Raw genomic sequence first — 23,524 nt, 5'->3', positions numbered from 1 at the left:
TTGAATGACATCAAAAAATTGTGATTTTACTGCTTAAAGAGCAAAAGCCCATCAAATGAAGCACACTGTCAATCTTTATTTACAAAAATTAAAATGATCTAAATAAACTACCCTGTGACCCAGCAATTGCACTACTAGGTATTTATCCAAAGAATGGAAAAATACTGATTCGAAGGGGTACTTGCACCCCAATGTTTATAGCAGCACTATCAACAATAGCCAAATTATGGAAAGAGCCCAAATGTCCATCAACTGATGAGTGGATAAAAAAGAGGTAGTGTATTTATACAATGGAATATTGCTCAGCCATCAAAAAATATGAAATCTTACCATTTGTGATGACGTGGATGGAACTAGAGTGCATTATGCTAAGTGAAATAAGTCAGAGAAAGACAAATACCATATGCTTTCACTCATATATGGAATTTAAGAAACAAAACAGATGAATATAGGGGAAGGGAAGGAAAAAATAAAATAAGTAAAAACAGAGGGAGACAAACCATAAGAGACTCTTAACTATAGAGAACAAACTGAGGGTTGCTGCAGGGGGTGGGGGTGGGGTTACATGGGTGATGGTCATTAAGGAAGGCACTTGATATAATAAGCACTAGGTATTAATATGCAACTGATGAATTACTGAATTTTACTCCGGAAACCAATGCTACACTATATGTAGAATTTAAATAAAATTTTGGAAGAAAATAAATAAATATCTTACCTGAGACCCAACATTTGTAACTTTTGTCTCCTCAGAAGCATTCATTTGATTTCCTATATCCAAAGATCTGGAGGAGAGTTGAATTATGACAAAACAATAAAAAGAAATGCTTATTTTTGAAATATTCATACAAAAATAGTTAATCCCCATGGAGTTTATTAGAATCTAAACAAACCGCAACTTTATTCTTTAAGGACAGTCATAATCTTTTTTATTATTTACTATAATTAATGTCTGCTTGCCCCAAAAAAGTAACACTGCATATACAAGTCATTTTTTTTTAATTCAATATTTGAGATTTACTGGAGAATTTACTCAGTGTGTCATAAAACCAGGCAAGCATGATTCTTACTATCAGAGAGCTTATAGCTCACTGAGAGACAAGGTATGATATGAGGAACTTGATGTGATTAAATTCAGAATCTGATTTTCACAATAAATGCTATAATCACTATGATGAGGCAGATCTAAGCCTTGAAAAATAGGTAAGATTTAGACAGGAAAAAGAAAAGAGGTTCATTTACACCTGAAGTATAAATACTAGATATTAAAATTTTCTCTGATAAATTTTTAAAAATTATTTTTCAGGGTTCTTATGTTAATAGTCAATCCATCAAACATAAATATATACATCACAGAATATTTACAGCATACAAAGGGCTATTTCATGTCTTTCTACACCTGGTATATTTATTTCCATTAGCCTTCATCTTACACTGGGGCAGAAGCTAAAAAATTTCTATCTGGGAACCTAGCTCATAATTGGTATCAATTTTACTGATTTCTGATGTCTTTTTTTTTTTTTTAAGAGAGAGAGGGAGAGGAGAAGAGGGAGTGAGAGAGAGGAGAGGTAGAGGGAAAGGGAGAGTATTTGGCAGGCTCCATACCCAGCCCAGAGCCTGATGTGGGGCTCGATCTTACAACCATGACCTGAGCCAAAATCAAGAGTCAGATGCTTAACCGACTGAGCCACCCAGGTGCCCCTAATTTCTCTTTTTACTGATGTCTTTTGGCTCAGGATTTAACGGGCATCCTAAAATCATGTGTTTTTCTCTGGGAAACAAATATAGTGGAGATTTTATTTTAGTAAACTGGAGTTTAATAAACTCCAGTAATTTTCACCTTTCCCTTCTTCCTTTGAATACTAGTATTTTGCAAATAACTTAGAAAATCCTCCCTAAAAAAAAAAAGTGCATTTCTGGTATTAAATATGAAATGAATGCTCTATAAACATTTCTGGAATCAGGGAAAAGAAAAAGGGAGAAATCAAAACACCAGGGTTTCATAGATTTGAAAAATATTTTTAAGTGGTGCTCTTAGCGATCACCCTGAATTTACACCTCTAGTAGCTAATGCTAACAAGAGACTGTCTCAGAAATAGAATTTTCCTTATATATAGAAAATGCTAAGATTATTATCATATTACACTTTTGTACTCAGAAATGACATTAGATTTTCTACAACATTCTATTTTCATTCAGTTCAAGTTAACATGTTGGAAAATTTTTAAATGTTTTACATGTGATCAAATTGAAATCTATCAATTTTTCACTATGCTGAACAAACTGATGGTCACCAGAGGGGAGGGAGGTGGAGGGATAGGTAAAAATAGGTGAAGGGGATTAATGATGAACACTGAGCAATGATGTATAGAATTGCTGAATCACTATATTGTACACCTGAAATTAATATAACACTACACGTTAACTATACTGAAATTAAAATAATAAACTTAATCTTAAAAGAAAAAAAAAAAACAGAAATCCATCAATTTTTCTAGTACTTATTCCAGAAAAGCAATCATGAAGTAACTTTAATCTCACTCCGGGGCCATGTACAATTCATATGCAACCTACTTACTTCTGCTGTTCTTGCATTATATGAAGTTGCTCCAGTTTAGTCTTATGTTCAGACTCCAATCTGTTAAGCATTTCTTTTATGACGGAAATGAAAGAATTGAACTGGTACAACAAGAAATTGATACAGTTATAATGTTTCAGGTTAGCAGCAAATGTAATCTAATAAAATAATTCAACAAGTTAATCATAATATTCTCTATCTTTACCGGAATATGACCCACTCATAGTAGTGATGTCACAAGAATAGTATATTTAAACTCAGCATATCAGAGCAAGTTTTTACAGTATTTCTGATGAGGATTTTAAGTTCCAGAATATATGTCTCAATTAGTTTTATAGCCTGAGTTCTCTAACAGCTATTATTCAGGGGTCTTATAAATTTACCCCCAGCAGTTATTACATGTTGATTTTCCTAGAATAGTCCAAAACTGACCATCTGAATTTGTACATATCTGGAAACAACCCATTTAATAATGCATAACAAAATCAGTTTATTCAGATTGTTATAAAAATGACATGTTTGGCTAAAATAAATCTTTTTTAAAGTTAGTAGAAATATTAAATGTACATAGTTTAACTTCCAAATAATTATAGTTCCTAAAGTATATCTAATACTATGTCATAATGTAGTTTAAGCTTTGGTTAAATGATGGTTCTTAGGGTATCTCAGATCATCATGAACAGTTTATTTAACAATATCATATATCACGGGTGGAATCTAGAAACTGCTTTCTTTCCCTCCCAAATCTTCTATCTTTTTGTACTGGGTGCTTATACAACTCTTCATAGTTGGTTTATTAATATTTCTATTCCATAAATGAGGAAACTATGGCTCAGGGAGAGAGAAAGCAACTTGGCAAGAGATACTAAATAACATTATGGCAGCATGAGAATTCATTAAGTCTGTCTCCAGAGCCTGTGCTCATTTCTACTTGACACTGCTTCTCACCATGCTCAATCATCTGTTGTCTTACCATGAGAGTAACAAAAGGCATTATCTCCTTAGCAGTTTACCTGGATGGACACTCTGATTAGTTTTTTTAACTCTGTAATGAAGTATAACATACTAACAGAAAAGTATACATATATAAGCACACATACCAAAAATTTCAAATTGAATTTAACCTGTAGTCAGATGTAGAAAAAGAACACTGGCAGCACCCCAAAAGCTTCCTTGTGCCCCCTTCTAGCTACTTCCCACCTCCTTATCCTATGAGTAAAAACTAGTCTGACTTCTGGTAGTATAGTTTTGATTGTTTTTGTACTTTATATAAATGGAATCATTCGGCAGATCTTGTGTGTCTGGTTTCACTTGCTCAACATTATGTTTGTGAGATTCATCCATACTGTTGCATGTAGTGGTTCAGAAGAATTAACACAGTGGGCCTAGACTGCTATCTTTGAAAAGGCCTGCTTGCAAGGCTGGCCCTTGGCTGGTGTCCAGGAACTCAGATTTTAGGAGAGTTCCCATCATTAACTGATGACAGTGGCTCACTAAACTGTACAAAGGCTGTTTTATGCTAACATCTGCTTTCCTTCTGGAAGTCTGGAATTTGGGTACATGACAGGCAGATGGAGCTACAATACTTCACATATACTGTCACAACTCATTACCAGGGAGAGTAAGTATACTGAGGAGATGACTCTGGAAAGCTGACTCTGGTTTCCTCCAGACTTTGTCCTATAAGCCTTCTCCCTTTGCTGATTTTGCTTTATATCCTTCCGCCATAAAAAATCATAACCATGAATACAACTATATGCTGAGGCCTGTGACTCCTTCTAGTGAATCAATGAATCTGGAGGTGGTCTTTGGAACCCTCACCCAACACAAGTTGTGATATGTTTTGATTGCTACTTAGTATTTCCTGTTTTATAACCAAATGCAAAATAAAAAATGTACTTTCTTAAATCAAGTTATCATTTTCCATAATGCAAAATATACTTAGATTATTTTAAATCAGAATATTAAATTAGGAACCCTCTCCATGAAGTGAATAGGAAAGAAGACCACACCCATGTTAACTATTGTAAAATACCAGAAAATATGAATCAAAGTATTTCTATTGATGAAAATAGGCCCCTAAAAAAATCAAACCATAAAGCTGAAGAAAACTAACATCACATTTCAAATGAAATTATATATTATAAGCATTTGGGAATATTTAAAAACATCCTAAATCATAAATGTGAGAACTAAGAACAGAAATGACCAAAAGTTGGACTTAGCTATATCATCATCCTATTTTTCCCCAATATTCACTGTTTCCCTTTTTTCCAATTGTAACTTCAACCCTGCCTTCCAAGATATGAAAAAACTATCAACCAAAAACTGAAATTTAGGGACACAAACTTTCAGAGGCTTACCCTACCACTTCAAATGAAATTTGGGTCTGATTAATTTTATAAATTTCTCTAACTCCAAAACTCTATTCACTCAGCACTCTCCTCTAAGGCCAAAAGCTTTCCTGCTTAACTCCCAGCTTTCTGCTTCCTTAATTGCTCTAATTCACTTTCAGTACTTAATTCCCAATCTTGCCTGCCTATCCATTTCTGACACTCCCTGGTAAACAGTAACCAACCAATCCTAGTCTTTTTTCCATTTTACTCCATTAAACACCAGTTCTAAAGTGAATAAAATGACTTGTCATTACTCTAACTCAAATTTTCTCTCAGTTCAATAAATATTTTTGGTTTTAGCACTGCACTAAGTGCTGTGGATATAATAAAGTATAAGATATAATAACCAGCCTTCTGGGAAAGGCAGACACATGAGTACATACCTGTGATAACTACAGTGATAGAGCTATGCAGAGAGATAATTATATAATAATCTTTGAATACATTACCTCTTTCATCAAATGTTTACCACATCTTGAAATTTCAAATACCTAAACCAGTACACCTGAAACTAATATAACACTGTACGTTAACTATACTGGAATTAAAATAAAAAAACACAACAACAAAAAAAGCAAATACCTAAATCAGAGAGCAATTTAAAGTCTACTTATACTAGTCTCAGTTTACCTCTCTCCCATTACTCCCCTACTGTATTTATAGGTATCTCTCAGTCAAACTGGATTATTCATTTCCTATGGCAGATAGACTCTAAATTGGTTCCCAATTATCTCCTCATTCTGCTACTCAGGCCTTTGTGTAACTCCCTATCTTTGAGAGTGGGCAGGAGCTGTGACTTGCTGGTAACCAACAGAATTCAGCAAAGGTAATGGATGTCATTTCCTTGATTACACTACAGGATGCTGTAACTTCCATCTGTCTAGCAGATTCTCTTTCCCACTTTGATGAAACAAGTTGCCATGTTGGAAGGCCCATGAAGCAAACAACTGACAGTCATCCAGCTAACAGAGAGCTAGGAACTGAGGCCCTCAGTCCAACAACCTAAAGGAACTGAATCCTGCCAACAACCATGTAAGTAGCTTAGAAGCAGATCCTTCTTTCCCCCAATTGAGACTTCAGATGAGACGCCAGCCTTTGACTGTAACATTGTGAAAACTCTGAACAGATAATCCATGCCCTGGCTTGGCTGATCCACAGAAACAATGAAATAACCATCTAGTTTATGGTAATTTGTTATGTAGCAATAAATAACAGATATACACCACAGACACATTACATTGATTTTTTTCTTTGTTCATGTCAACTTCCCAGCCCCAAATTTGAAGTAGCCCAAAATCCTACATATCTTTCTATGTTCTAGTCATTTACTATCTCCCAATGAGGCCTTCAATAATCCTTCCAACTCACATACTCCTTACTTTGAATCCACAAACTTTCTTTTTTGAACTCTTTGGCTATTTTTCCTTGTTTTAGCAACACTTAAATGTAATATATTTATATATTTAGTGCCAAGAAAACAGTAAGCTGAATAAACTGAATAAAACACAAAACTGTTCCTACCTGATTGAGATTAAGATTATTTTCAATACTCAAGGGAATCAGATGAGGCAATACTTTTCCAGCCAACTGCTCTTTGGTGATTCCCAACTTCTTATGTGTAAAAGTACATTTGTAAATACCTGATAGAAAAGAATGAGACAAATTGTATAGTTCAATGCCACAAATAAATAGACATTACTATATCTACATGAAATCTCTTGATAATTAATATAATTACAAATTTTTCCTTGTCAGTGCCTAGACTGAGGATGTTCTTACATATGGATCAGAATGATTTCAGTTTTATCACCAGTTTAGATTTAAATACCATGACATATTTATCCTGAATTCTTTTGGCTTAAGAGCACATTTACTGTAGGCACAACATTAAAAGCCTTACCACAATGCAGCAGCAAGGTTACAGAATGACCCTCTATCCTGAAAACATCTGAATATATAGTTCAGACTTCTCAAATTTGAGACATCTATTTCACAAGTGTGTGAGTATAGGTCTTACACCTTTATTCACTTCTTTAATCAGAATTAACATGTTTGAAACTTTAATAATTTAATTCAACTCCACACAATCCTTCCCTATAGTCTCACCTATTTACTCAAACTTCAAGACCCTGCTCATTACACCTATTCCACAAAGCCTTCATTTGGTAAACTGAGCACATTTGTTTCTCATTCTCTGAATGCTTTTGTTGTGTTTTGTATATGATCCATAGCCTTAGAACACACCATATTCCATCATTTTGCTGTTAATGTACACTTCACTTAAATACTCAAAGAGTAACTTTATTGAACACCTACTAAATGTTTATTCTCTAGGCACTTAATTGCTATGCTCATTACTTTTCCCTTCCCATTTTCTCACTGAATTCTCATAAGACTCCCATAATGATGCATTTTCATCCTCATTTGTTAGATGAAGCAACTTTTCAAAGTCAGTCCAAGAACTGACACAGCCAGGATTGGAGCTAGGGCTCTTTCCACTGTCAAACTCCTTCTCAAGAAGACTAATTTCGTTGAGCCCAAAAGTTTCATACCACATCCTATGCCTACAGAGGTCCACAGTAAATTATTTGCTGACCATTCTTACAAATATTTACTGAGAGCTTTTTCTTCAAAATTAACAGACTTTAAAATTAGTAAAAAGTAAACTTGTTAATGTTTTTGTGATTCTACAATTATGTCTGTTTCCATGAGTATAGCAGAACCTCAGAATTTCCAGACTGGACTGTCAAAGCTTTAACTAATAATAAACAATTTCAGAGTTTCTTGACAGAGTAATTTGTAATTATGCTGATATAATAGAATGTGCTGTAAGGCTAATATGCTTCATAAGCACATCACTTAATAGTGAAACATACTTGTTAAGATTTGGACATATATAAATTAAAAACCAGCTCTACCACTTATCAGTTGTGTTATCTTGGATAACTTACTTAAATTCTGGGCCTCAATTTCCTTACTGTAAAACAGAAATAACAGTACCTATCTCATTGGAATTTGGAGAGGACAAAATGAGATAATGCAGAAAAAATACTCAGCATAGCACCTTTTACAAACTGGGTACCAAATAACGATCAAGTATTACTATTACGACTGGTATCAGCATTTCAAGTAGCTTTGTTTGCCTCTCTTATTTGGTATCATTTTACAGAGAAAACTACATGTGATCATGATATTTGTGAAGCTAGGATTCCCAAATGTCTAATTCTTTTGTAAATGTCAAGGAAGACTCTACAGTTTTTGCTAAAATTAACACAAAGAAAAGTTATATCGTGGTATTTATCCCACCATTCCTCAATTACTGAATGCTATATACTTGAAAAAAGGATACAAAGGTTTTGTAATTTGGAAGATTCATTTGCATGACTATAAAATAATAAAGCTGCATCAAATGACATTAAGTTTTCAGCTACCTAAAATTCCCATGAGGACTGCAGGTTCCTTGGATGGAATCTGTTGCAAGAAGGGCAGGATATCATCAAGTACAAACCACTTATCCAAGTATTCCAAAATCTTTCCTAAGCACACTAATGAATTTACACGAACCTATTAAAAGAGGTAAATTGCATTAGTCATTTAAAGCTTTTGCAATCTAGAACAAAATGTTTAACTACAAATTTAATCTTCATATAGATATGTTAAAATCTCAAGAATAAAAGTAGGTTTAAAAGCTCTCATCCCTTAATAATATAGGAAATCCACGTATTTACTAATTCCCCTGGACTTCTTTCAGAAAGAATTCATGATTGCTTTACCAGGACACTAGTTAGCTAAAGGTAAGGAATGACTTCAATTTTGTATCCTTCTAAATGAAGTGATTAAGATTTGAGAAGCTTTTCTATATATGTTTACTAACAATATTTCTTTGGGGACATCTGAATTATAAAAGGGACTACATTCTCCTATCAAGTGAGAGGATTTTACTAGGCTTCCAATACTTTTCTCTTACCCAGGCTTAATTCATTCTTAAATTAAATATTTCAACAACATGTAAAAACTATCTATATTTTACCCTACAAAAAGTTTCCTTTTTCTAAATATATCTTTAACACAGATACTAAAACCTGATACTTAGGAGGGCTTTTATCAAAATTTTATCTATATTCACTTGACAATTTTGATAAATATTTCACACCCTATTTTTTTAGCTTGAATATGTTAAGATAGCATACATTCAGAAAAAAGGCAAAGCAAAAAAATACAGCACACTGTTAAATACAAAAAACTGGTGGTTGCCAAAGGGGAGATGGGTAGGGGGCTGGGTGAAATAAAGGGGATTAAGAGTACTCTTATCGTGATGAGCACTGAGGAAGGTATAGAATTGTTCAATTATTATATTATACATCTGAAACTAATATAACACCGTACATTAATTATATTTCAATTTTTCAAGAAAGAATACTTTGAGTCAGGATCCTATCAATAGAATGCAGTTTCAAAAAAAAAAAAAAAAAACTAAGCAAAGCAGAAATAATTTAGTTGGTTAAAAAAAGCATCATATTTCTACAAGAAAGATGGAAAAAATTCTCTGAAAAATAAGTATAATTGTTTTCTGAAATTCAAACATAAGGGATATTACAAATTCAAAAAGATATCTAATTAATTTGCTCTTAGAATCAGTGCTATAAAAGGAAGTGCTACATTTTTTGTAAGTGTGTGTATGTGTGTCAAGAGATGCTAGAAATACTAGTTTAATTTTTTTATTTTTAATATAAAATACTAGTCATGTAAGTCATGAGGAAATAGAACTCTTGGAGCATTTTACCTACCTCTATGTAGAATTTATTTTTATTTTCAGGAAACAGTATTAAAATACAATTCTAACTCACAACTCATGTTTCACTAATTTCCCAGTTAGAATTTTTTAACCTTAGAGGTCCATGTCTATGAATACAATTCAGAATTCACATTTGCCCCTCTGAAGATAGGAACTGTACGTGGTATATAAAATGCAAATCCATTCCAGAATTACTGTTCTAAACACATTCATTATAACTCTTTGTAATCATGTCTTTAATGGCTCAGTTGGCATCTTAAAAAGAGATATAAACATCCCCAGGCATTAATACACATCATTTAAGTATCAGTGCTTCCCACCTCACTCTGCATAAATACTTAGAACTGAACTAGAACATGTACTTTGACAAAATGTATGCTAAAATAAATCTATACTGCCATAAATACAGTGTGACTTACATGATTTTTATTTTTATATATTTATATATTTTTATTTTCTTTTTTTCTGAAGATTTTATTTTTTATTTTACTTTAAGTAATCTCTACACCCAAAGTGGGGCTTGAACTTACAACTCCAAGATCAAGAGTCACATGTTCTATGACCAAGCCAGCCAGGCGCCTGCAGATTTTTAAAGGACATTCTGAAAATTAAATTTTTAGCTGTATACTACCATCTATTTTGAAAATTCAATCATAAAATTTAGAAAATTTCAAAGAAAAGAACTGGATTTCAAATCTTTTTAATATTTATGCAAAGACTCTGAGGGGTACATTAACTTGCCCAATGGCACAGGACAGTTAGTAGTAGAGTCAGAATACGAACTCGGGTTTCTTGACTTCATTTCATACTTGTTCATTTTGGTAAACAATGATATTTTTTCCTATTTTGGTGTTGTTTTCCATCTCAGAGCCTTTATACCAAAAAAAAAAAAAAACCATGAACTAAAATGGATTGGATCGCTATAAGGTAAAATCATGTCATTTAAATTGCTTTTGCCTTGGGACGCCTGGGTGGCTCAGTCGGTTAAGTGTCTGCCTTCGGCTCAGGTCATGATCCCAGGGTCCTGGGATCGAGTCCCGCATCGGGCTCCCTGCTCCGCGGGGAGCCTGCTTCTCCCTCTGCCTCTGTCTCTCTCTCTGTCTCTCATGAATAAATAAATAAAATCTTAATAAATAAATAAATAAATAAATAAATTGCTTTTGCCTTAAGCAAAAGCTTAAGCTACAAATGCTTATATTTATTTAAGTTTACATTTCACCTAATAAAGATGGAAGAGTTCTCCAAAGAACCATATTTACAAAATGCAAACTTAATAACATGACCATTATCAAACATCAATATAAAGAACTGATCAGATGAATGAAGGACATTTTTTCCTCTTTTCTAAAGCTGCTGTTTGAAGAGATTATTTGATGTCACTTCTATAAAGAATTATCTGTGGAATAAATTCTTATGATCTACTGTTGGAGAAAAGGTTGGGAATATATATTTCTCCCAATATGAGATAATGAGAACTGATATTTACTGGTATTTACTAGTTCCTTGACTACCAACTGTAAGTGTTAAAATTCTGTATTCAAAGGAATCAGCTGCCTTTGGCCTAGATTTTTGAGTACAACTATTTCCCCCCACTTGTGTTCTTATTAATGTATTATTTTACTGTACCCTTATTTTTTTTTGAAAGTAGGCAAGTAAGTGGTAGATACAAAAATACAGACGACTAATAGTAAAGGCAGTTTATAAAAGGAAGCTGTTCAAAAAGTTTTTAGGCTAATACACCAAGTTAAACTCTCATGATGATTTTAAAACTACAACAAAATAAATTGTGAATTAAAGCAGGAAAGTATTAAGAAAGAAAAATTACTCCAATTTTCTATTGAAACACTCAAAGTTAGGGGATGGGAGTAAGTGATACTGCAAAAGTATGTATCAGGGAAAACTACAGCTATTGATCACTTTTATAGCACTATACACAGGTTACCTATAGCCAAGATGAAATATATGAACAAACTATAAAAGGGTTAACAATAAGAAAATAATTTAAAACAATGAGAAGTTAAAGAAAAGCAAAAATTAATATGCAATTACTTACAGCAAGGGAAGATGTTTGTAGACATGCATTTTTAATTCTTGGTATCAAAGCATTTTTCATGGATGGGTAGTCTATAAGATTTGCAAAGGTTGGAATGATGTTTAAACAGAGTTCCTATTAAGAAAATACACTGATTCAATCTTGGGGAAAGATTCTCTTCACCTTTTCTCCCACATATTAAAAAACATTTTGCATTTGCATGGCTAATTTGTCACACAGCTTGAAATAAACTTTTATGTATGTTATATCATTTGCTCATTTCAACAACTATTTGAAAGAAGAATACTTATCACTAGTTTTCAATTTTACACGAGGAAACAGACCCAAAAGACCTTCCGCAAAATCATGCCAGGTCATATAACCTAGCATATGGAAACAACATTCCTTGGTGTCATACCTAATTTCTTTCCCTGACAACACAATTCATCATTTATTATTTAAGAATGGGAACACTTAAGTTTTGCTATCTTTAACAATGAGGGAAAATCAAGTACAAAGTGACATAAAACTATTCGTCTTAAATAAGGGATTTCTTAGCTGTTACATATATCCTTATTACAGAATATAATACAAACATTTTCTTTAATATATATATATTTTTTAAAGATTTTATTTATTTGACAGAGCACAAGCAGAGGGAGAGAGAGGGAGAAGCAGGCTCCCTGTTGAGCAAGGAGCCTGATGTGGGACTCGATCCCAGGACCCTGGCATCATGACCTGGGCCAAAGGCAGCTGCTTAACCGACTGAGCCACCCAGGTGTCCCTCTTTAATATATTTTAAAAGATTGTTTAATAATACCGGGGAGAAAATGCAGTAAGACACTATTATATAATCCCAATTTTTAAAATGTGTAGGTACATGTGTCTGTCTATAGGCTTAGGGAAAAAGACATAAGGATAGATCTGGAAATGTTAATTCTGGGCATCTCTGAGAAAGGATTTTAATTTTCTTTATATTTTTAAGTACTTCCAAATTCTGAAACTTAAGCAAGTATAACTCATAGAAACAGGAAAAAGAGGGGCGCCTGGGTGGCTCAGTCGTTAAGTGTCTGCCTTTGGCTCAGGTCATGGTCCCAGCGTCCTGGGATCAAGCCCCACATTGGGCTCCCTGCTCGGTGGGAAGCCTGCTTCTCCCTCTCCCACTCCCCCTGCTTGTGTTCCCTCTCTCGCTGTGTCTCTCTCAAATAAATAAATAAAAAATCTTAAAAAAAAAGAAAGAAACAGGAAAAAGTTATTTAAAACACAACTAATGCTGGCCATAATGTAAATGACTGTAACTGGGACTCTGAATGAGGCTAACAGAGGAAAAGGGGAGATGACTAAGGAAAAAGGACCTAAATGAGTTAAGGAAAAGAACAAGAAATGGCTTGAGAACTAACTGGCTGAAGAACATATATCTCAGATACCTTATAAGGGCAGAATGATCCTTGTAGCAAAGCATAGAAGGGATTATTGAAGAAAATGGAGGCATAAATATATATCAGGGAAAGAGTTAAACAATATTTGGTATACTTAAAGACATTAATTTGTAGTTAGCAGATAGAAATGAATTAACCATTAAGAATCTGTTATCAAAATAATGGCCACCTATTTTATTTGCTTTATTCCCAGATTTCCAAATGGCAGATATGAATTATATTTCTAATCAAACTTCACTTTAAAAATACCACTCCAAAATGAATTTCAGAAGTTACCTTACAGCCTTCTACTTGCATGAAACATGAAAAGATTTTTGTTTCTTGCTCTTGTTCTAGTACTCTCCCAAAGCTGAGATAGTCTTTTAACTTTATCAGACTCTACCAAGCAATGCTGATACTGATTAATTGGACTGGTGACTAAAGACTTATATTGAATGATACAAGAAATGTTGGTTTGTAAAATTCAGTAAAGTTGCACAGGTCAATCTGGATTAAATATTAACTATTTCAATAAATACTTATTGGCTGATACTTATTAGCTAAATGAACCCCCTTAGGAAAAAGACTAAAATGAGCCAAAAAAGTGAGCTTATATATGTGGTATTAGGTTCACATCACTTATTTTTAACTAATCTCTACACCCAACGTGGGGCTCAGACTCACAACCCTGTGATCAAGAGTCACATGCTCTACTGACTGAGCCAGCCAGGCGCCCCCAATATTAGGTTCACATTAGGAAAAAGAAGGTTTTGGTCAATAACTTTTAAAATTAAAATTCTAGGGATGCCTGGGTGGCTCAGTCGGTTAAGCGTTCTGCCTTTGGCTCAGGTCATGATCCCAGGGTCCTGGGATTGAGTTCTGCACCAGGCTCCTTGTTCAGCGGGTAGCCTCCTTCTCCCTCTGCCTGCCACTCCCCCTGCTTGTGCTCTCTCTCTCTGCCAAATAAATAAATAAAATCTTTTTAAAAAATTAAAATTCTGTTTTTCTTTACTAGAATTTCTATACCGGCAAAGAAACTTTAAATATAAAACCATTAAGCAGTGAGATGATCTTAACATAAGTACTTATTTTCCAAAGTAAAAAATCAAAAAAATAAATTACACTTTTAACAGTGATCCAAAATTTTTTTCTAGACAGACAGCCCTATAGAACCAAACTTTTAATAGCAAAACTTAAGAACTGAAAGTTTGGCAAAATACACGATGTTTTAACACCACCTTCGTGACACAAAAGCATGACTATAAATGCATTAGGAATGGTCACACTAAATTACTGTCTGGTTTTCTATCTATTTGCTATACAAATTAACTTCAGTATAGAAGGAACACTTAGAAGATTGAGTTATCAAGCATGAAAGAAAATTATGAGTATGGGAGTACCTACTTAATGTTTTCATAAGAAAAAGGCACATGTATCTTTGACATTTTCATTCCTATGTTAGTTACTCATTCAGGAAGAAGATATACTGATCCTAACTACCATACCATAAATCAAATCTTCCAGGATAGAACATTTTTCATAAATAAAAGTAATGAGTAATTTTACTTCATTAATACAGGTATTTGTCAATTGATTCTTTAAATTAGTTGGGATTAGATACATTTTAGTAATAGTATACAATCCAATTCAATGGATTAATATATATCACTATTGAGTTTTTATAGAAAAGATTTTATAACTCAAACCCAAAATGTACTTCTTTCTTTTGCTTTAAAAATAAAAATAAATCAAAGACATTATTAAAGAAAAAAAATCAAATATTATACCTGGATCTGAATGGAAGGAGCCTCTAGCGCTCTGTAAACCATTGGTAAGACACTGTTCTTTATCTCATCAGGAGGAGTTTTGGTTAGTAGCAAATCCATTTTTTGCAAGAAAATTAACAAAATCTGTGTAAGAAAGGGGGGAACAATGTATTAAAGTCTAGAATCTTTGTAAGATTTCACATATGACAAAATTTAAAGTATCTTCATAAGAGTAAGTTCTATATTTTGACACTCACCATGTTGCTAGCCTGAAGGCATGGAAGACAAAAACATACAAATCAAGTTTCTTACATTTCCAGAAGCACAATATTTAATATCTGTTCTCAGTTTAAATATTTAAATGAAGACTAATTTCCTAACTCTCATCTTCAGTAATGCATCACTCACCCATAACTACCACTATCTGGAATCGACTGAATTGGAGAGAAAGAAAAAAAAAAAAAAGCCTGAGAACAGCAAAGTCAGATATTCCAAAGCAGTGAATTCACTTGGCTTCTAAGTTTTAGAAGAAAACGTACAGAAATGAAAGGGACTCTGTTCCCCTATGATCCTTTGTTATGTTTCTTAAATTCCACATATGAGTGAAACCATATGATAATTGTCTTTCTCTGAATTACTTATTTCACTTAGCATTATACCCTCCAGTTCCATCCACGTCATTGCAAATGGTAAGATTTCATCTTTTTGATGGCTGAATAGTATTCCACTGTGTGTATATGTGTGTGTGTGTGTATATATATATATACACACACACACCACATCTTAATCCATTCATCTGTCGATGGACATCTGGGCTACAGTGGCAGAAACATGTAATAATATTTACTGTGCCTAGAAATTTCATTTAATCTCAACTACCCTTTTGTTTTAGAAATGAGCAAACAGAGGCTTTAAGAGAGTGAAGACTTGTCCAAGTCATACTTCTAGTAAAGATGAAGATCAGATTCAAACCCAGGTGTGTAACCCTACTGCTCTTAAATCCAAGACTACCTAGAATCTGACAAGTAAATATTATAATAGAGTCTACATCAGAAACTAATTACATTTTCAATTACAATACACACATATATTACTTCTGTGATGCTGTAACCATTTCCCCTCTTCTGGTGAAACTATTTATTACCAGTAAAATAAAGAGAAACAACCAGCATAAACTTTCTACAAATTAAAGACCCTAAATAACAAAACAAACAAAAAGCAAGTGCTTAAACGTGCAGGAGAAAAAGAAATACTTTTCCCAAACCTATAACTTTTAATAAGGCCAATAAGAATACACAGTATAACACATGCCAAATCTCGTTACAATTTATTTTCTGAGAGGGTAAGTTATGGAGAGCTACAGACATTTACTTGCAAAGCTTAATTATAATTTTAGGAATGGTTCACTTCAAACATATGCAAAATAGCTTCTAATAGAAAAAAAATTATCTTAAACTTACCTCAATTTTTAAAAAGTCGCATATCCATTCCTATTGTTTTCAATGATAGTCATCATTGACTAACATCATTAAATAACAGCAGATAAATAGGAAAGAGTATCTATACACATACCTGGATTGGCTCCTGCTGTTTAAAGACAGGGCCAAGTTCAGGTAGAATTAATTTGACATATTCTTCTTTGGTGCATTCTTCGGCAATCAGTAGAACATTGGGCAAAACAAAAGGTACCATATCAGGGTTTACAAATTCTGAAGTCAAACAAGGCAAAATTCTCTGCACAATGACACGCTGAAAGGCAAAAATGTTTTCATAAAACTAAATTTAATTTCAGATCTTTAGTATTAATATTGAAGTTACAGTCTTAAATCTCCAATTTTCTTTGGGGAAGATGACCATATAATTTATGGTTGAAACTGGGACATTGTTGAGAGTAAAATGAGGTGCTCCTGCTAACTATGTCAGGACAAAAGAAATAACTCGGGAATGTTAGAGATAAAGGGGGACATATGGTCACCATACCTTTAGGAAACATTCCCTCATTAGTCTTCACTAATACGTTTCTCTTCTTCATTACTTATGAGTCATACCACACAAACACTGTTCTGTATTGTTAATTGTTGTTTCATGCATGTTAACTCTATCTACACATACTCTAAGAGTCTTGAGAGCAAGAACAGTATTTTGTTTCCTTTTTTATCTCCACAGCATCCAAGTAAAGGGCTAGACAAAGAGTGCCTAATCAATGAGTATCTGACAGATTAAACACTGGAGATATTTTTGTAACCAAGAATCACCAGTTTTCAACCACTGACTTCCAAGGCATTCACCAACATTTTTTAGACTATATTACACTCATGATTTAATAAGCCAGAGAGGGGAGTTAAAGGAATTGGAGAGGCTAGTATCAATATATATGTACCCCTTTAACTGCTGGTGAGGCAATGATCTCCACAATGACAGCTTATGGACTTCTCTTCTGACATTTAATGTCCCGGTGCTACCTTTGCATAGGTAATATTCTTCTAATTTTCTTACCTATCTAATTTATTAAATTATTTTTGGACCCTGCAAAAAAGGTTCACTAAACTTTTAGCTTCAGTATGCAGCCTTCTATAGTCATTTATGCACCTAAGACAAAAGTTACATTTATTTCTCTGGAAGAGTTATTATAGTAAATAAAAATCCTAACTATAATAAAAAACTGATCAACAACAAACCTTGGGCAGTTTTGGAAGAACTTTTGGCAGTCCTTTGAAAAATTGAGATTTCTGAAGATTATCTCTTTGGAATAAGGTATCAAAATACTGCAGCGTTACTGCACCAACATCATCAAAGAAGGGAATCTAAAAACAGGAAAATAAAATTATTTTGATAGATATTAAAATACTTCTCATACCTGAAACTGCCCCAATACAGTGAAAAAATATTCAGAAACATTTAGCAAAATGCTAAAGATCACTTAATAACTCTAATCATAAAAATCAGAGTAAGGAAGTAATAACCAAATTTCTTTGCAAGTTCAAATTTTCAGTGACTACCTGTAAGTTGGCTGGGCAGTAACATTTTCTTTACCTAACTAGTAAATATTGAAAAATTAAGTAAAATATCTTGAAGGCATAATAAGTACCATTTATCTATTAAAATCCAACCTTACACGAGTAAATTAGAGGGCCATGAATTCTTGTGTCCAGAATTTCTATACCTACATGACTGTTAAGACTCTGATTATTTGAAATCTTAATTTTATATCAGAGCAATTATATACATAAATTATTTAACTGTTTAAGATTAAAAGAAGTTGAATATTTAACACATTCAAGGACAGAGATGCTATTTGGGGACTCTATCTGACTAAATCTTGCTTTAGAAGCACTTAACCTACTTTAACTCATTGTCCCTCCACCTAAGACAGGAATTCATGTGTACTCACCTTTGTCATTTGATCTGCATCTGGTCTTACAGTTGGAGTGACATTTAACAATAGTTTTACATGTTCACGGACTTCCTCAGGTATATTTGAAAGTGAACTAGATCCTAAACGACTCAACTATTTAAAAAAAGTGATAATATTAAATATAAATATAAAATATTCAAAAAGACAATGCATTTGTAGTCAATAGTCTATTTAAAAAACCTTTTTGAAATTTACTCAAAAATATATGTTAGAGTGAACAAACTGCTAATTCTACTGTGGCAAGATAATTAAAACACTTATCTTCAATACCTGAAATTATTTCTATTACTGAAACAAATGCCCAGCATTTTAGATCAGATTTCAGTATCACTCTAGTAAATAAATGCCACGATTAAAGCTGTGGTAACAAACTTTAATCCTCATTATTTACAGAATTACTTTTGTTCAGTTGATTTTATGCAAACTTAAAATATGAGACATCATCTCATTTTAGAGAATTTTCTGAACACATTTTTTAAATCAAAGAAACATTTAATACTTTTAATGTAAGCAATTATTTATATATAAGGCAAATTACCTGATCCAACTGCCTACTAAAACTCTTGTAAATATCTTGCTTGTTAACTTCAAATATGGGTTTCCCTTTATTAAATACAGCATACATGACAGTTCCTAGTGAGTACATATCACTGGCTGTTTCACAGCTCACAGAAAGTATGTATTCAGGAGCCAAATATTCAGGATTAGGAAGACACAATGATGGTAAATTTGGGTCCCATTCTTTGCAAGGAAACTTAGGCTATAAGAAGACAGAAAAGAGATTATATAGATTAAATATTTCAAATTAAAGCAAAAAACACTATCAAGCAGTAGCAACCTAGTTTTAAATCACACTCAGTCATGCAAGTAAAAATATCACTACCACCTTCAATCCTGAAATTCCCAAATTCTCAAATCTGGAAAGGGCACTAAACAAACTGAGAGATATGAATAAGAACTCCTGCAAACTGGGTGCCTGGGTGGCTCAGTCAGTTGAGCGCCTGACTCCTGATTTCGGCTCAGGTCGTGATCTCAGCGTCCTGAGATCAAGCCCCATGACGGGCTCCGTGATTCTCTCCCTCTGCCTCTGCCCTTGGCCCCCTGCTCACTCACTCTCTCTCTAAATAAATAAATAAAATATTAAAAAAAAAAAAAAAAAGAATCCTGCAACCTTCAGATTATCAAAGCTTTCTCCCAGAAGACAAATTATCACTGTAAGATGCAGTATGAATATGAAAAGGTATAGCCTATGTTCTATGATACATAGGTTTCAAGTTTTATGGACTCAGATTATTTGAAACCTTGTTCTTTCACTAACTAGCTGTGTGATTTAGTTAATAAGCTCAAAAGGCTGTTGTAAGATTAAACAAATGTATGGGAAAAAATGGACCTAACACAGTGTCTGACCCATAGTATATACTCAACCAATACTAATTCTTTCTGCTTCCCTTAAATGTATTTACTTAAATTACAAATATATCTTAGGTCAAATCATGGTGCCTTTAACAGCTACATATATATATACATATATGTATATTAAAAACTTGAAATATTGCAGTATTTTCCTAAGTATAAATAAGCAGATATCATAATCACTATGTAACAGGTACTTTGGAACCAAAGAGAACAGGTTCAAATCCTTCCTCTACCACTTAACCACCTGCCTAAACTTAGGTACATTATTTTATTCTATGAGCCTAACTTACCCATCTGTATTATTCCCATATCTCACAGATTGTGGTGAGGATTAAATAAGTAAATACATTACAAAGTGCTTTGTTAGAAAAGTACTTCAATAAATGTTAGCTCTTATTATCACTGCTACTGTTGTTATCATGCTCCCTAAAGAAGATTCTGTGGTCCGATGTTGGGAAAACACTGCTAGAGATTCACAATGTTTGTAGTGTATTTGATAGCCTGAGGAAAAAAGCCTACTTAACCCAATAGTTCTTAAATTTGTTTAACTCTAGCATCCTTTACTCAAGTAACACTACTGTGGAATTAACAAGCTGAAGAATACTCTCAGGTAAAATGAACATTAAAAATTTTCTATAAAGCTGTACATTTAAACATACATTGTACCACATAACCTATTTCTACACATTTATCAGACTTGCAAATTCTCTAGTCCATTCCAGATGCATCACAAATTTCCACAGCTTTAAAAATATTAGAAGACTGGAACACCTGGCTGGCTCAGTCAATAGAGCACACAACTCTTGCTCTCAGGGTTGTGAGTTCAAGCCCCACATTGGCTGTAGAGATTACTTAAAATCTTAAAAAAAAAAAAAAAAAATACAAGACCTAAAACCTTCATTACCTCTTGTTCAGAAGGATTGGTTGATGATACACAAAAATCAAAGCCCATTATTTTCCAGGCTCCACTTTTATTCAAAATTATATTTTCAGGTGTAATATTTCCATGGACCATTTTCACACTGCTATGCAAAAATGACAATCCTTCAGAAACCTGTAAATGGGGGGAGGGGGGAGACACTTTTACATTAAATAAAACTCCTTTCAATTATAATAAAATGTCTCTTGAAAATCGTAATTGCTGCTTCTCCCAATAAAAGATTTTTTTACATGCCAGGGAATAATTAAATTTCATCATAAATGCAAAAGAGTAGATATTCTCAGTTGCCACAATGATCTAAGCATTAGTGGGAAAAATCCAGTTATAAAACCAGAATACAACTCTTTATTAAATGTCCTTTCCCTATGCATATAAGCAAAGTCAAAGATAATTTAAAACCACTTTTCCATCCAAATTTATTGTTTCTGTGTTTGAAATGTGAAGGAATCTTCAGTTCCCGAGTTACAGATAGTAAATATCAAGGGTCTCCTTGTCAATTTGATTCTAATTCTTAATATTTTAATATATTTACACTTCATATTGAAATTCAGTTTTTCTGAATTGTATTTTGCTCAGTTTTCATATATTAATTGATGTTCACTCATTCTCAAATTGGATTAGTATTTGGTAATTTTGACATGTGTACCTGAGACTACCATGGAATTTGTTAACCAAAAAGGAAGACTGATTTCTGTTTCCAGGAGTAGATTTTGGCAAACTAACACTCCCTGACTTCCAGGACACCACTCTCCCAGGCTTTCCCCCAACTCCACTGGCCATTGCTTTTCAGTCTATTTATTCTGCTGGTTCCTCCTCAGTACCCCAACCTCAGTGTTTGGACAGCTGAAGTTTCCATCTACTCTTTCTCAGTGTTCTCACAACTTTCAATATCATCCAGAGGTTGACTGCTCCCAAATTATCTCCAGGCTGGGTTTCTATTCTAAAGTCCAGACTTGATTATCCAACTGCCTTCTTGACTTCTCTCCCCTTGAATGTTTTATAAGCATCTCATTCTTAGAAGAATCAAAAACTGAGCTTCCCCTACAATTCAGTTCTCTTCTCCTATGGTCTTTTCCCCATATCCATTAATGGCCACTTCACTTTTCCATTTTTCAAAAACCTTTGAGTTATCCTGCACTACTCTATTTTTCTTATATAACAAAGCCATCTACAAATTCCAATACCTTCACCATCAAAATATATTTTGATCCTGTCTTACCACCTTCCCTACCCTGGACCATGATCATCTCTGGCCTATACTATTAGAGCAGCCACCTACTTCACCTCGTTTCTGCTCATACCCTTCTACATAATTTAATTCTCAATAAGCAGCTACCAGATCATGTCACTTTCCTGCTCAAAGCCTTCCAAAGGCCTTTCCTTCCTCTCAGAGTAAACTTCAAAGTATTTTTCTGGCTTTTAGGGAATAAGAGGACTTAGCCACTCATTAACTCCCTGACCTTGTCTCCTACTGCTCATCTTATTAACTCTTTCCACCACTCCAGGTATTTCACTATTCCTTGAACAAGTCATGCATGATTCTGTTTCAGGGACTTTGCACCTTCTGTTCTTTCTGCCTAGACCATTCTTTCCCTAGGTATCTACATGGTTCGCTTCTTTGCTTTTTTTTCAGATATTTACTCAAATGTCCAATTTTCAGTTACAGATTTCCTGACTACCCCCATTCAAAAGTGCAACCTTTTCCTCCCCATCCAAACTATTCTCTCTTCCCTCTTCCCTTATTTTCTCCACATGCATTTATCATAATCTAATGCACTATATATTTACTTACTTTATTGTCCTTCTTCCCCCACGAGAATATAAATTCTAAAAGGCAGTAATTTGTGTCCGTTTTTTCCCCTGGCATATCTTCAGCACCCAGAACTGTGCCAGAAATACAGCTATCCAATAAATATACACTTAATGAATGGATATGAGAATGAATTCTCTTAAAAAAAAAAATCCCTTACAGTTTCAACATCAAGTTAACTCAACAGTAAAGAATGTAAAGAGTACTATTTTAGAAAATATCTGGATTCCTGTCCCAACTTCACTAATTACCAGCCTCACAACTTTGAGCAAGTCACTGAACCTATCTAGGTCCCAGCTGGTAAATTACTTCAAATGATGGTATATTAACCTCTTAATAAATGTGGGAAATCATATTAGATTCCACATCACTCCCAATCCCATCCCCATAGTCAGTCAAAAGGGCCTATTCTAACCACATAACTTCATTCATCCCTCTAGTACTTCCTGTGATTTTTGAGCAAGACTTTTTAAATATCATTAACTATTTTTTACATGCAGGCACTACGCTAAGTACTTAAAATTTACACATTGAAAATAACCCTACATAGTAGTAATTATTTCTCATACATTTTCCCTATGCCCAAGTTCCACTCTTCTAGAATGACACTTCTAAAATGCACATCAGACCAGGTCATTTACTCTACTTAAAAAATCCTCCAGTGTTCTTTCTCTATCTTTCCAGTTTCATTTTTCACCACTCCTTGAGATGCAATCTGCTACTTCTAACTGCCTGAATATTTATCCTCAGCGACTAGTATAATAAGCATTTAGGGGCTTAATATTTCTCAAATGAACGTTCTCCAGTTCTAACACATTGGAACCTATGAAATTCATGTAAGATTTGCATTTTAAAAAATGCTTATTCCTCAAATACAATTCATAAAATATACAAAGTTTTTCAAGTCTAGAAAAGTCAAATGATTTTTGACAAAGGTACCAAGAGCATTCAATGGGGA

The 23,524-nt window shown here is 33.6% G+C and overlaps 1 protein-coding gene across 1 annotated transcript in view; it reads right to left on the bottom strand.

Annotated features, from left to right (window-relative positions):
* The window catches only part of SCYL2 (SCY1 like pseudokinase 2), a 56,554-nt gene that overhangs the window by 4,688 nt on the left and 28,342 nt on the right, over positions 1 to 23,524 (bottom strand). Inside the window, exons 5-15 of the mRNA XM_036086028.2 lie at positions 20,721 to 20,870; positions 18,939 to 19,160; positions 18,377 to 18,493; positions 17,664 to 17,789; positions 16,558 to 16,734; positions 15,007 to 15,129; positions 11,823 to 11,936; positions 8,406 to 8,538; positions 6,496 to 6,614; positions 2,579 to 2,679; positions 719 to 785 (exon numbers count right to left, since the gene is read on the bottom strand). Of these exons, the coding sequence (XP_035941921.1) occupies positions 719 to 785; positions 2,579 to 2,679; positions 6,496 to 6,614; positions 8,406 to 8,538; positions 11,823 to 11,936; positions 15,007 to 15,129; positions 16,558 to 16,734; positions 17,664 to 17,789; positions 18,377 to 18,493; positions 18,939 to 19,160; positions 20,721 to 20,870 (1,449 nt within the window). The remainder of the gene's footprint in view (positions 1 to 718; positions 786 to 2,578; positions 2,680 to 6,495; positions 6,615 to 8,405; positions 8,539 to 11,822; positions 11,937 to 15,006; positions 15,130 to 16,557; positions 16,735 to 17,663; positions 17,790 to 18,376; positions 18,494 to 18,938; positions 19,161 to 20,720; positions 20,871 to 23,524) is intronic.

This window comes from Halichoerus grypus, chromosome 6 (genome assembly GCF_964656455.1).
Source record: "Halichoerus grypus chromosome 6, mHalGry1.hap1.1, whole genome shotgun sequence".
Lineage (NCBI taxonomy): Eukaryota > Metazoa > Chordata > Mammalia > Carnivora > Phocidae > Halichoerus > Halichoerus grypus.
This window is presented reverse-complemented; position numbering and strand designations above follow the sequence as displayed.